The sequence below is a fragment of the Microcaecilia unicolor genome, chromosome 1 (assembly GCF_901765095.1).
Source record: "Microcaecilia unicolor chromosome 1, aMicUni1.1, whole genome shotgun sequence".
Classification (NCBI taxonomy): Eukaryota; Metazoa; Chordata; class Amphibia; order Gymnophiona; family Siphonopidae; genus Microcaecilia; species Microcaecilia unicolor.
Genome location: NC_044031.1, coordinates 382,884,717 through 382,899,721, shown reverse-complemented (window position 1 = coordinate 382,899,721; position 15,005 = coordinate 382,884,717). Strand labels below are relative to the sequence as shown.

Here is a 15,005-nt window from a genome sequence, read left to right as displayed (position 1 = left end):
GGTCTTTAGGTTGTTCTATCTTGGCAGCTGTTGAGTGTGATTTCTATGGTTTCAGACTTTGTTGTTATGAGTCTGGTTAGGTGTGACCGTGTTTCAGAGTCCACCTGTGGAAGCACACACAATAAAAAGGGCACAATGAAAGAGATGAAGAAAGTGTCCAGTTGACAGTGACCACGTACAGGATAGTTAGTTGTAGTTGGTGTTTTGGTTTTCTCTGCTTTGTCAGGGTTATACTGGCTAGTGGATGTACTGCACAGGTTATATATACAGTATTCAAAAGCTCAGTGTTTCTCAGTCTCCCTCTGCTGGTAGGAGGACATAACCCACGTGTCTTGACCGGTCTGGAGGGTCTAGAGGAAAGAATATTAGCAGGTAAGACCTAATTTCACCTTAAAAATGAAAGGATCTCGGGTCAAATCTGTTATAGTTGGGGGGCTGCTTTTGTATAGAGTCATGGCTAGTGGAGTACAGGGTCTGATCGCAATAAGAAGATCTCTCCACTGCAGTGGGTTAGGCCTATGCTAGCAGTGATGTGTGATTCCTGAGGTGGGGGGGGGGGGGGGGACTTGGGAAGGGTGGTGGTGGTGGAAGGCGGTTCTGTTCAGGGTTGGGGGAAGGAAGATCAGTGTGACAGATGACTATCCATAGTGAGGATGGTTTTAGATGTATGCCAGGCTATCTGGAAGAGTATGATTAGAGACTGGGGTGCAAGCTGGGTGCCCCAGACTCCTTACCATTTCTTATCTTGCTTTGTTGTCCAGTATCCTCAATTTGGGTTGAGTGGTTCACCTGGTAAAGTGATCTCATAGAATATGGAATTACCTCACCAGTGAATTGCAGTAAAATTATAACTGCATTACAGCAACATAGCACAGATATCACCTGCATACAGAAAACTAAATTAATAGATGAGGAGAATTTAGCTCGTGCGTGGGTCGGTGACATGTACTATGCCTCATCTGGATCACGTCAGGGAGACGTGGCGGTACTCTTGCATAAAATCCTTAGCCTGCAAGACAGAGGTTTTGTTGAAAGATGGACAAGGCCAGTACTTGGTGATGCGGTTGTTGCTTTGGGGATGTGAGATTTTATTGGTGGTGAGGTATGGACCCATGCCGGCTGAACCTAAATTTCAGAGATTTACTACAGGTCTGTGTGCCCTACGCTTCCCAGAACCTACTGGCAGTAGGAGACAGGAACATAATTCTGGATCCGGATTTAGATCGATCTATATGTAGAGGAGGCACTGGGAGGGGTGGTGATCACGTGCTTTTGACATTTGTGCATTCTCTCGAGCTGGTAGATTCCTGGAGATTATTTCATCCGACAGAAAGAGACTACACATCTCTCCCAGAATTACGGAATGATGTCGCAGATTACATTTTTGTATTCTGCGAAAATTTCTCTCTGGTATGGGCTGCAGCTTTCGAGATGGTGGGAATCTTAGACCACTCCCTTGTGTGAGTGGAGCTGGAAAGTCCTCAGTCATTTTCAGACTCACACAGCTGGTATTTTATGGCTTATCTGGCCCAAGATTGAGATTTTCACTTACCTACAGAAGCAGCAGGAAGATTTTGTATGTAATAACCAAGCCCACATAAAGTAGTCCATATTATTCTGGAACGTGGCAAAAGCAGTTTTGTGGGGGGCTAGAAATTCATTTACTAGTGTTCGAAATTGTAGGTTGAACACAGGGATTGTGGCCCTGGAAGCTCAACTCAAATAAATTAAACTGCTTTATACTTGGGTGCCCTTGACTGCCAATAGAAAAATATGGTTGATGGTTGTCTATGCAGGTGGCCCTGAATCTCTACCCTGTCCTTTTTTTTTTTTTTAAATAGAAAACACAGCTTTTATACATTTGGCAATAAGATTGGGCGCCTCTTAGCTAGGGTGGCACAAACAAGGGGTGGTTCACGGATGATTTGATCTCTAGAGAAATGGCAAGGTGTGCTCATTAATAAGGCAGCCGAGTTAGAGGACACTCTTTTTGACCATTTTTGGTCTCTGCACTCATCTTCTGGTACAGGTGCCGATCGCTTTACACCTACCTGCGCAGTTCCAGTATGCTTTGATTGACATTGTAGGTGCGTGGCAGTCTGAATCACCTTCTGCGGGCCCAGGAACTACAATGAGAACTTAAGGCCTTGAGGCCTCACACCACCCCAGGACCGGATGGGTTTACAGCTGAATTTTACAAAATAATACAAGTTCAGCACTTAGGACCCCTAAGCATTCAGCTGTGGTGGAGACTCAGGCTTTTCCTCGATACATTAATACAGTCCTTTTATCACCAATACTTAAACCGAATCATAATAGCACCCAGCTGAACTCGTATCAACCCATCTCCTTAATTAAACTGGATATTAAAATCTTATCTTGGTTGTTGGCGGCTCGCCTGGCAAAACACTTGCCTCAGGTGATTGGGGAGGAGCAAGTGTGTTTCCTGAAGGGGTGACAATCAGCTCCCCAGGGCTGTCCAACCTGCTGCTCTACAGACTCTTTGTTGAAACTTCCTGTTTTGCTATGATCAGCAGTCCTGTCCAACAGTTTGCTGACATGCTTCCGCATTCAGTTTAAACTTCTCGTACTGACCTTTAAATGCATCCACTCTGCAGCTCCCCATTACCTCTCCGCTCTCATCTCTTCCTACATTCCTCCCTGTGAACTCCGCTCGCTTGACAAATCTCTCTTGTCGTCCTCCTCCTCCTCCACTGCTAACTCCAGGCTTCGCTCCTTTTCTTTCGCAGCACCTTATGCTTGGAATAGACTTCCTGGACCTATACGTCTAGCTCCATCTCTACCTGTTTTCAAATCCATGCTGAAAACCCACCTTTTCACTGCTGCTTTTAGCTCCTAGCCACAATTGCCCTCCCCTTGTCCCTTCCTCCCTTCTCACCCATTACTTCCCTCACCCGTAACTGTCTTGTTTGTCTGTATTACTTAGATTGTAAGCTCTTTTGAGCAGGGACTGTCTCTTTGTGTCAGGTGTTCAGCGCTGCGTGCGTCTGGTAGCGCTATACAAATGCTAATAATAATGCACTCGCCTGGTCAACCGGCTTTTCAATTGGTTGGCTCATGCGTCAGAAGCAGCGAGATGATCTCTCACCCAGACTTGGAGTGCACTCCGCTCCATGGATAAATCCTTCTTATCTGTTCCCTTCTCCACTACTGCCGTCTCCAGACTTTGCGCCTTCTGTCTCGCTGCACCCTACGCCTGGAATAAACTTCCTGAGCCCCTACGTCTTGCCCCATCCTTGGCCACCTTTAAATCTAGACTGAAAGCCCACCTCTTTAACATTGCTTTTGACTCGTAACCACTCGCCTCCACCTACCCTCCTCTCTTCCTTCCCGTTCACATTAATTGATTTGATTACTTTATTTATTTTTTGTCTATTAGATTGTAAGCTCTTTGAGCAGGGACTGTCTTTCTTCTATGTTTGTGCAGCGCTGCGTATGCCTTGTAGCGCTATAGAAATGCTAAATAGTAGTAGTAGTATTAACATCTGTAAGGTCTTACTGGCTATACTGCATTGTCAGAGGCATGATGATCCAGCATTACTAAGTAGCTTAAATGCAGAGAAGACCTTTGACAGGGTCCGCTGGCCTTTTCACTTTGCAGTGTTGGAACATGTTGGGTAACAGGTTGGTTTTTACTGCAGTACAGATCCTATATGAGGCCTTTGGTGCAGCTGCTTGTCAATGGGGTCTGTACGTCCACTTTAGTGGTGGAATGGGGCACCCGACAGAGCTGCCCGCTGTCACCCTTATTGTTCTTGCTCTCTTTGGAGTCTTTGTTGCAGGTACTGAAGTCGTCAGAGTGGGTGAGTGGGGTGGAGATACAGGATGGCATAGTCAAGGTTTTGGCTTATGTGGTTGAGCTGCTGGTTTTCTTGACAGATCTTCTGCATACTCTCCCCCTCCCTTGTTAGATCCGATTGAACAGTATGGGCTCCTCTTTGGTTTCACCTTAAATCTTTCTAAATCCTCCACTCTCCTGGTGCTCCCTCTCTCTTGGGCGATGAGTATTTGGGCATGTAGATTCCTACTGATCTAGCAACCCTTTATGACATTAAAGTTTAACCTTCTCTTAGAGATTTACAAGCTAAGCTGTCAGTGTGGAGGGCCTATCCTCTGTCTTTATTAGGTCACATTCACTTATTTAATATGATTTTGGCCCCGTGTTTCTTATATCTTTTGCAAATGCTGCCCCTATACCTGGCGCAACAGGATGAATGCACTTTGCAGCTATCTCTGGTTAGGTAAGAAAGCCCGCCTGTCAATCTCTACTCTGAAAACCCCTGTGCAATTGGGAGGGCTGGGATTGCTTATCATATAGTATTTGACTATATAATGTGGAATGTTTCACATTAATGATTGGCTTAGAGGAACAATATTTTTCTGCCACTCAGTTGAACTTGACATAGTGCATGCTTTCCATATAAATGGCTATCTGCATTCCTGTGGAAAACTTGCTCCTGAGCTTTTGTGAAATAACTATCTTCTCAAGACTGGGAGGGCAATGTGGCACCGACTGTGTTGCAGGCATAGGTTTTCTTCCACAGCGACTCTGTACTTGCCTCTCTAGGGGAATTCAGACTTCCACCCTGGGATCATCACATTTTTGTATTTTGGGGCTCCAAGGGGGTGTATTTTTACTTCAAGTGCTGACAGACAAAAGGGCAATTAAGTCATGGGCTGAATTACAAAGAGAATTTCAGCTGCTGGGTACTGATATTTACAAATATTCAGCTGCGTTATTAAGCGACAAGTCTCCTGAGGCAGGACTTAACAGAAGATGTCCAAGACACTTTATCTACAACTTATACATTTAGGGCACAAGATAAAAGTGCCTTTGGCATTTCACCAGGTTTATGTAAAAGACACTGTGGAGGAGATTCCCTATAATTCTTTTGCACTGGCTTGGTCCGGGTATCTTTCCTGTCAGATCTTTGCGGAACTATTCCAATCCTGTGTTCAGACTATCTTATCCCATAGTTCTGCTGTTCTTCATTGGGAACCCCAACACAAAATTTGCTTTTTTTTTTTTTTTTACCTCCCCATACAACCCATCTGGTGAGCTTTGCTTCTACAGATGCCTGCTCTAAACATTCCATGGCAGGGCCATCCTTGGGCACTTGTTTTGGACTTGTTCTGTGGTTATAGCATTTTGGAAACAGCTTTTGGCTACAATTTCCTCTTGGTGGACATGTAATCTACACTTGGCTCCCCCTAGTTTCTTTGGAGAGCTTCACATTGAACAGCCTGTGCCTAAGGGAATGAAAGGCTTTTTTGGGATGGCAGTGCTCTTGGAATAAAACACTTTATTCATTGCCTGGCTCGCCCTGCTTCCTCCAGATCTTCAGGTTGATGCGTACAATCGATTCTACAATTGTGCTTGGAGTTAATGGGCATCTCCGATTTTAACTCCCCTGTGGGTCAGACATCTCAGCATGTTTGGGAATGTTTTTGGGCCACAGAAGTCTTAAATTTTTAATAACCGTCCTATACCTGGGGTGACACCGATTATTTTTGGTATGGTTACGTGTTATGTAAACTACATCTGTTTTGTTTACGATTGTTATCCACTCAATAAAACTGAACATAAAAAAAATATTAAGGGACTATTCATATATAAATCACACACGGACATACAAGATACATAGCAGAAAGATCTCATTGATACCTCCTTGCAACCCTGGAATACAATAACCTGTTTGCTTCTAGCAGCAGACTTTATCCTTTTTTTTTTTTTCTATACAAAGCTCCATGGACGCCTCAGAAAATGTGGCATGCCAGATTATGTGATTCAGATTCTTGTTAGCATTGCTCCCAATCCTCTGGCATTCTGCCTCATGTGATTTTTCACTGCCCTCAGATTAAGTTATTCTGGTCCAAGATATGGCTCACAATCCAATAAATAGTGAACTGCACATTTGATGTTTCATGAGATGTGTTATCTTATTATGTTCTTTCCAGCCTGGATTTGTGGGAATTCTATAAACCCAAACTGATTAATGCTCTAATCGGTATTAGCATACAGCACGTTCTTAGGAATTGGAAAAAACACAAAATTTCTTAACTTGATCTTCTGGTGAAATACAGTTTGCCCCTACAGACATTATGAACTTAATGTGGCTGAAAAATCTCACACCTACACTAGTGTATCTGCTACGTGGGAACCAACTGAACTGGATCTTCAAGAAACTTCAACTTAATCTAGAATTTGTTAATTTGGATAAGGTGTCCCTTCTTTCTCCCCTTGCAATGTTCTCTATAACATCACTGATGTCTATTTTCATATGTTATATTCTACCTATTTTAATACCATTGTTGGGTATTTGTTCTAGCTTTATAATTGCAATAAAAAATTAACTAAAAAAAAAATCTGTCAGATACTTCCAAGTGAATGAGGTTGGCCACTATGGGAGACCACAGACTGGACATGTCTCACATCCAGAGCACTGCACTAAGAAATCTACTACTACTACTTATCAATTCTATAGCGCTACCGGACGTACGCAGCGCTTCACACTTGAACATGGAGAGACAGTCCCTGCTCAGTAGAGCTTACAATCTAATTATGACAGGACACGTAAGGGATAAGGGTTAGGACAGACAGGACATATCAGGGATAGGGGACAGTTGAAGGTTTAGGAGTTAAAAGCAACATCGAAGAGGTGGGTTTTTAGCCTAGATTTGAAGATGGCCAGAGATGAGACTTGGCGTACCAGCTCAGGAAGTTTATGCCAGGCATACGGTGCAGCAAGATAGAAGGAACGGAGTCTACAGTTAGCGGTGGAGGAGAAGGGTGCAGATAAGAGAGATTTGCCCAGTGAGCGGAATTCCCAGGGAGGAGTGTAGGGAGAGATGAGAGTGGAGAGGTATTGAGGAGCTGCAGAGTGAATGCATTTGTAAGTCAGTAAGAGGAGTGAACTGAATGCAGAAATGGATAGGGAGCCAATGAAGTGACTTGAGGAGAGGGCTAATACGAGCATAATGACACTGGCAGAATATTAGTCGTGCAGCAGAATCTGAGCCCAGAAAGCACCTGGCAATACCAACACTCCCAAAACAAACCATGCACAACACCAGAGAATACAGAGACACCAAGTCCAGTGTTGCCAGGTGGGCGGTTTTACCGCCCAATTGGGCGGTTTTCCGCGACCCGCCGCGGGAAATTTTTGCCCGCGGCGGGTTGCGGTTTTTTGGGCTGGTTTTTGTGCTTCGGGCGGTTTTTTCGGCCGCGGGGGGGCGGGGTTAGTGACGTTTTTGGGTGGGGTTAATGACGTTTTGGGCGGGGTTAGTGACGTGGGAGGCGGGGCCGATGACGTGGGAGGCGGGGCCGATGACGGGGAGGCGGGGCCGATGACGGGGAGGCGGGGCCGGTGACGTGGGAGGCGGGGCCGGTGACGGCAGGGGCGGGGTTTATGACGGCGGGGGCGGGGGTGATGACGCGGGGGTGGGGGTGTCAGGGGCGGGGTTTGTGTTTGGGCGGTTTTTGGGCTGTTTTTTGGGCTCCAGTGGGCTGGAAAAAAATTTTCCACCTGGCAACCCTGACCAAGTCTCATTCATTAGGAGTGTACTAGTATCACACACTCTGAGCCCTGTTTCTCACTCATCAGAGTTTCAGTACCAGTGTACTGATCTTGATTACTACTTTCATGAAAAGGAAGCCTTAAAGAAGTACACCAAGTGGTCCAAATCAGTAAAAAAATAAATTTGAGCACACCTTCTTGCCTACTACTTTTCCTTGTCCTGCCCCCTTTCCCTTTGTACATACTTTCAACTACTGTGTGGAAGACAGTTTTCAGGTCCAAACATTTACCTTGCACCCCACTTTGTATTTATTCAGAGACTCCAAAGAAAAAAAAACATCATTTAATGCTACCGATTCATTTGCAAAACAATACTACACATCATTCCAGACTTATACCCTGGATGCACGATCTGAAAAATCTTAACATGGTAAATCTCACTCTTTTGTGATGGTTCGCCCTTGGCATCTCTGGGAGTAATGCCTCCCTTCCATCTCCACAACAACCCCGTGTTCCCCGCCATCTCTTCCTCCCTGAAGGACTCACTTACCCACGCCCGCCTGCTTACGACAGAAGATGAGATCCGGATGATGCTTGGCCATGTTTCTTCACTAGTAGCTACGCAAGATGGCAGCGCATCTATTCCGCTGCTGACCCTTACTTCTTACGCTGCCGGACGCCTTTGTACGTACATTCACGTGGATCCAAGCGAGGAAGTTTAATAGCCAAGAGACGGCATGACGTCAACACGTTGAAACCAATTAGGTTAATATCTGTTTCCACTCCCCAACGGTACCGTCATCCCTAGTACACTGCATCCCTATTTGTCGTTCTTTATTGTTAGTAGCATTTTTATTTAATCTCACTTATATTTTCAAACATGCCGGCTTCTGCAGCATACAGCTGTACACAGAGGCAGTATAATAACGGGATAACTTTTCCTAGATAGAGTAGTTATTTATTATAAATCAGTGTGTCATGTGGAAGGGGGCTGGATATAGGGACACCCTACCTGTAGCATGCGTAATGTTCATGCAGATATTTTTTTCTCCTTATTTACTTATATCCCATATTAAACACGAATTAGGTTGAAACCTGGGAGCATTTAAAATCTTTTTTTTTCTCTGTGCCTAGATCAAAAGACAAAGATGGTTTGTGGGAACTTGCTCCTTTATTTATTACTACTATTTAAAAGAAGTATCAAACCTATAAATGGCAAGTGACCGACTCACCTGCAAATGCGCAGTAGAGACTTCCCTCTCTGTCCCGCCCCCGCGTCAAGACGTGATGACGTGGGAAGGGGGGCGGGACAGAGAGGGAAACTGCGCTGAAGGGGAGGGAGGGAACCGCTGACGTCGCTACCGCTCCCCCCCCAAGGTAGCCGCTACCGCCCCCCCACCCCCGGAGTCGCCACCACCCCCCCTTCACCCGGCCCGGGCCCTCTCTTCGTTATTGAACTTACAGCAGCGCCGAAACAGCAGCAAGCAGCTCAGCTTCAGCTCCCGTCGGCCTTCCTTCCCTGCCTGTGCCCCGCCCTCGCCGACGTGACATCACACGAGGGCGAGGCACAGGCAGTGAAGGAAGGCCAACAGGAGCTACTGCTTGCTGCTGTTTCGGCGCCGCTGTAAGTTGAATAACGAAGAGAGGGCCCGGGCCGGGTGAAGGGGGGGTGGTGGCAACTCCGGCGTGGGGGGGGGGCGGGAGCGGCTACCTTGGGGGGGGAGGGGGCATGGGACGTCTCAGAAGGAGGGGGGCCTTGGAGCTGGGAGGGAGGGAGGGAGGGAAGGAAGGGGGCCTGGGGAGCTGGGGGGGCCTGGGGCCTTGGAACTGGGTGGGAGGGAGGGAGGGCGGGGGGACTTGCAGCTGGGAAGGGGGGAGGACTGGAGCCTTGGAGCTGGGAGGGAGGGCAGGGGGCCCTTACAGTTGTGAGGGAGAGCAGGGGGCCTTGGAACTGGGAGGGAGGGAGCTGGGGGGGCCTTGGGAGCTGGGGGGGCCTGGGGCCTTGGAACTGGGAGGGAGGGAGGGCGGGGGGCCTTGCAGCTGGGAAGGGGGGAGGACTGGAGCCTTGGAGCTGGAGGGCAGGGGGGCTGTTACAGTTGTGAGGGAGAGCAGGGGGCCTTGGAACTGGGAGGGCGGGAGGGAAGGGGGCCTTGGGAGCTGGGGGGGAGGGCCTGGGGCCTTGGAACTGGGAGGGAGGGCAGGGGGCCTTGGGAGCTGGGGGGAGGGCCTGGGGCCTTGGAACTGGGAGGGAGGGAGGGCGGGCAGGCAGGGGGCCTTGCAGCTGGGAAGGGGGGAGGACTGGAGCCTTGGAGCTGGGAGGGAGGGCAGGGGGGCCCTTACAGTTGTGAGGGAATGGGGCCCCTTACAGTTGTGAGGGAGAGCAGGGGGCCTTTGAACTGGGAGGGAGGGAAGGGGGCCTTGGGAGCTGGGGGGAGGGCCTTGGGAGCTGGGGGGGAGGGCAGGGGGCCTTGCAGCTGGGAAGGGGGGAGGACTGGAGCCTTGCAGCTGGGAGGGAGGGACAGAGGAGGCCTTGGAGCTGGCAGGGAAGGAGGATGGCAGGGGCTTTGCAGCTGCAACGGGAGGGGGGCCTTGGGGAAAAAACATTCCAATACCCGCCCGTTTTTACGGGCTTAACGGCTAGTATTAAATAATGAAGGCAAAGCTACCTTTACGCAGAAGTGCAGAGTCAGTCTAAATGTGCCAACATTTTCCAGTTCTGTGATATATTTTTATTTCTTCTTCAAGTCAGTTTTCAACAACATTTTCTCAGTTATTATGCAAATGCAAACACAATTATAATGTTAATAAGTTTTGGATTTTACTGAATTCTATTATTCTGTTTTTCTCTGTATTTCCAGTTTTGGTACAGAAGTCAACACACAGACAAAGTAGAGTTTAATTTTACTTCCAATCTTTATAACACCAGGCTTCCCAAGGCAGATTACAACAGTAAACAGGCTATCCTCACTGTATTGTACAGAGCAATGTAGAAAAATGAGCACAAAATACAGCCTTTATTAGTGCTGTTTCCACCAGCTACAATAATTTTTGAAGCTGTTTTAGTAATATTCAGTTTTGATTTCATATTACATATGGGAGCCTTTCAAATAAATGAAAAAGCTGTCAAATAAGTAAAAACAAAAACTTTTGCCTTCACCTTTTAAGGCACTGCCTATCCAACTGGAACAGCTTTTGACTTTTAACAGGTAGACCATCCATAGGCAGTCCATTATTTCTAATAATCTTTTACTATTGCTTTCTATAGCGTCTGCTATTGTTTTGGTGTACTTGCGACTCCGCCTACTGCCAGCAAGCTACGCCTACTGGCTTAACCCCAGATTTAATAGACAGGAGGCCAAGTGACGTGTACACGTTGAAACCAATTAGGTTAATCTCTGTTTCAACCCCCCCCCCCCCCCAGCCGGCGTCATCCAGTAGCTCAAAGCAAGCAAACCTATGAGCTGCTGCATCCTCGTTTTTCTTCTTTATTTTTTTTTTTTTTTACATTTCCTTCTAACTGGCCACATGTAGCGGCCAGAAGGTAGCTGGCTGCGTATAATTAGATTCACACCTGGGTCAGAATCTAGCTAGACCTTTAAAACAATACAGGAACGTAAGACCTTTGAAGTCAGAATGATTAAATATTTTGACACCCACCAGACAGGACTTAACAAAGATCTGGGTTTTCTAGCCCATTATAAACCATAAAAATGTACTGCTTTGTCACGCTCATATCTCTATGCATATCTCCCTGTCCCTCATCCAGCCAGCTCCCCCTGTCTTTCACCTAACCCACCCTCATCCCGTTAGAGTGTCAATGAAATACTTTAATGTTTGACTTATGTATACTGTCATCTACCAACATTTGCTTATTTCTGATTGACGAAGAAGGGCAACCTTCGAAAGCTAATCAAAAAATGTATTAAGTTATGTCCAATAAAAAAGGTATCATCTTATTTTCTTTTCCATGTTTTAATTTGTTCTATTTCTATTAATTAGTTTAAAAGTGGACTAACACGGCTACCACATCTCTCTACTCGTGTCTATTAAACCTCCTTGGACCCAAGGAGGCGCGTGGGTCTAACTTTTCCCTTTAAACAGGTCAAGGCACGGGAGACGTGCAGAAGGATTGATGTTCGGGGCAGAGCGTATGAAAAAAAAAAAAAAAACTCTTATTATTAGAGCCCAATGTCATATGACATTAGAAGTACCAGTAAGTTGAAAGAGCTAAAAAAAAACGAACGAAGAAGAATTCTGTAAATAACGATGCTCGTTAGTTAATTGTTGACATGAATTTACGTTCCGTTACTTTATGAGTCTTGCAGGACACTAAGGACCGCCCCCTGCCAACTCTTTAAAAGCTGCGCGATGACGTCATAACCAAGCGACTTCATCTTTGTCAGTGAACAAAATGGCGTCCTACTGTCTGTTGCTGAGTCGCCTGCAGGTGAGAGTTACTGGGCAGGGCAGAGAGAGAGCCACGAATAAGGTTTGGGGCGGGCGTATATCGGTAGGGAACGCAATTATTCCGTGCGAGAGGTAGCTCTGGTGAAGTTTTTTTTTTTGTTTTAATGCGTTCTGCTTCCCATCCAACATCCCCTGGTCTCTGTGCCTTCATGTAAGGTGTTCTTCCTGGCGTGCAAGTCGTCTGATTACTTGTTTCTATGGTAACCGAACGCTGGGGTGATGTGTGAAATCTGGGTGTTCTATTGACTGTTAAAAAGCAAAACACATGTCTGAGGTGACGTCAAGGTGACAGCAAGGTGACCTCGTGCCTGTCTGTATATGTTGAGGGGGCAGCGCTCTGGTAGCCTTTTTTCCTCCTGCTCTCGAGTAGCGTTTGATTTACATAATCAACATAGTAAATACTGAGCTTTTAAGACTGAATGCGAATAAATTATTGTACATATTGGATTTTGGTTACAATTCTGAACATTGTTTTAAGAGTGGACAGTAACCAGTAGTAGTAAAGGAAAACAGGTTTTATATTAAAGACCAACGTGTGCTCAATGAGAGCACTAAACATTTTTAAAACTAGCTGAATCTGTTAAAACAGTGTATACCTGTGTAAACATTGGTCACTCTTATGCAAGAAAGTAAAGCAGGTTCTCTCCTGGGAAGGAGGAGGGGGTGGTGGGCTTAAAAGCCCAGGCATAGCAATCTTTCAGAACAATCATTCAAAGACAGAAGTGGGGTGCTCCAATTCTTTTTACTGACGATAAGTGCAAAACAACTATTGTTTTGAGATAATCTGTTCTGAGTGTGTATAGCATTGAATACACACTGTAGTATCCTCTTCCACCATCCCTGTCTGTGATCTCTTTAAATAATAATCAGCCCTTTGGGGCAAGGGTTTCCATATACAAGGGCATACCTATTCCTTCTGAATCACTCATCTCTCCTTCAGGCCGGTTCAACCTATGGATCAGATGAGGCATCCGCACAGGGTGCCAGTGATAAAGGGCATCTGGCATCTCTCTCTTTTCCCTTTCTCTGCAGGCCAGGGAGGGAGGAGGGGGGAGAGATGCCGGACCAGGATTCGGGATTTTGGTGCCCTCTTTCACCAGTTGGGGGGAGGGATACAGATCTCAGGTTGGGGGAGCCAATGTAAAAGTTGGCTCAGGGCTCCATAGTCCCTTGAGCCAGGCCTGGTCACCTTTCTGGGATCTACTCCCAAACAGACTCTTTAAAATAGAAATAATCTTGTTCACAGAGCATCCTTTGGTAGGTCAACTCCTAAGTGGAACTTCTTTCTCCTTGTCCCTATGGCTTAAAGTTCAAGCTACTGCTCCACTCCTTAATTAAATAGCAGTCAGAGGGATAGGTAAAATCGCGAAAACCTTTAAAGTGCCCTGAGATATCCTCTTTATTTTATATGCCGCTAATCAAAAGAATATTATCAAAGTGGTTTACAATAAAAAAATTAAATAAAACAAGACATGGGTAAAAGACTAACAAGACAGAGTTAACAACAATAGGGAACTTAGATTACAGAGCATAATTTAAACATAAATTAAATTAAACAGTTAAATTGAAAAAACATAAGCTGTAACTCAGACTCAATAGGAACATCACTTGGGTGCTGCCAACTGCTATTTCCTGCTTCCACTAGAATGAATAATATCTTTATATCTATTGGAATGCTAAATAATGTTTTCAAATCTGAATGGTAAATAATGTTTTCAAAGATGAATGTCTAAAGGAAGGCCATTCCAAAATGTAGGGTCAAGGATACTAAAGCAGGACATCTCATGCTGGACACAAACTTAAACCCAAGGGATTTTTCACATGGGACATAAACTAAGTAGGCCCAAAGACTGATCCTTAAATACACACTGTAATTCTTAAATCCATATACTGGGTTGGGGGAGGGTGTTTCTGTTGATTACTTATGGTATCGGTTTGACTTACTGTCACCTAATTATATTAAATTGAGTACTATTCAGATATGCCAAATCTAACTGTGTTTTAGACCCTTGTCCATTTTATCTGATGAAATTTATTTCCCTATCACTTTTCTTTGATATCTCAGATTGGATAAATAGTCATCTGGAGTGGAGGAGTAGCCTAGTGGTTAGGGTGGTGGACTTTGGTCCTGGGGAACTGAGTTCAATTCCCACTTCAGGCACAGGCAGCTCCTTGTGACTCTGGGCAAGTCACTTAACCCTCTATTGCCCCAGGTACAAATAAGTACCTGTATACAATATGTAAGCCACATTGAGCCTGCCATGAGTGGGAAAGCGTAGGGTACAAATGTAACAAAAAAAAAAATCTGGTAGTTGGCAGTTTTCCCCCGACTGGAGGCAAAATTGTTTTGACACCTATACTGAAGAATAAAAAGGAGGATGTTTCTGATGTTACCAATTATCGTCCAGTTGCTTCGATTCCCCTTCTGGTAAAAACAAAATTATAGAAGGATGAGTTACCAGTCAAGCGGACTTCTACTTATATAAATTTCAGTCTTTTATCAATAAATCTTCCTTAAGTATCAAAATTGTTCCTCTTGTTTCTGGAGTCTGTGGTCGATTTCCCACTTGTCTTCTTCTCTGACTTGTTAGAAACATCTGTGGAGAAGGTAGACACTCGAACTACTCTACTAGTGACTTTTGTCTTTGAAGTGGATAAATTTTGATACAATGGGTAAATCTTTTTTTGGGCCACAGAGTTTTGTGTTTTTTGACTTGTGTAAGGAAACTTGGGAAAGGCGTAAGGCCTTCCTGGACCTACTTGAGCGTGATTTGCATGTGAAGGGTGATTTATTTTTACGATTTCCAACTAAATACTTACCCCCCCCCCCCCCCCCAATTTACTAAGTTGTGTGGCAATGCCGACACAGCCCATTCAAAGTGAATGGGCTGTGTTGGCATTAGCGCACGGCAGTCACTAGCATGGCTTAGTAAACAGGGGTAAGTTAAAATTGAAAATACACAATATTTATTCTGTGACCCTAGTCAACTTAGGATGTTT

The 15,005-nt window shown here is 45.4% G+C and overlaps 2 protein-coding genes across 4 annotated transcripts in view; one reads left to right on the top strand and one right to left on the bottom strand.

Annotated features, from left to right (window-relative positions):
• The window catches only part of PHF5A (PHD finger protein 5A), a 30,240-nt gene extending 22,023 nt beyond the window's left edge, over nt 1-8,217 (bottom strand). Inside the window, exon 1 of one of the 2 annotated variants that reach the window (XM_030210378.1) lies at nt 8,089-8,217. In XM_030210378.1, the coding sequence (XP_030066238.1) occupies nt 8,089-8,140 (52 nt within the window). In that variant the 5' untranslated portion in view covers nt 8,141-8,217. The other variant, XM_030210369.1, reaches the window with a different exon arrangement.
• Nucleotides 8,218-11,913: 3,696 nt separating this feature from the next.
• The window catches only part of ACO2 (aconitase 2), a 175,711-nt gene continuing 172,619 nt past the window's right edge, over nt 11,914-15,005 (top strand). Inside the window, exon 1 of one of the 2 annotated variants that reach the window (XM_030210349.1) lies at nt 11,914-11,985. In XM_030210349.1, the coding sequence (XP_030066209.1) occupies nt 11,950-11,985 (36 nt within the window). In that variant the 5' untranslated portion in view covers nt 11,914-11,949. Of the gene's footprint in view, nt 11,986-12,187; nt 12,206-15,005 lie in introns of those variants that run through there. The other variant, XM_030210356.1, reaches the window with a different exon arrangement.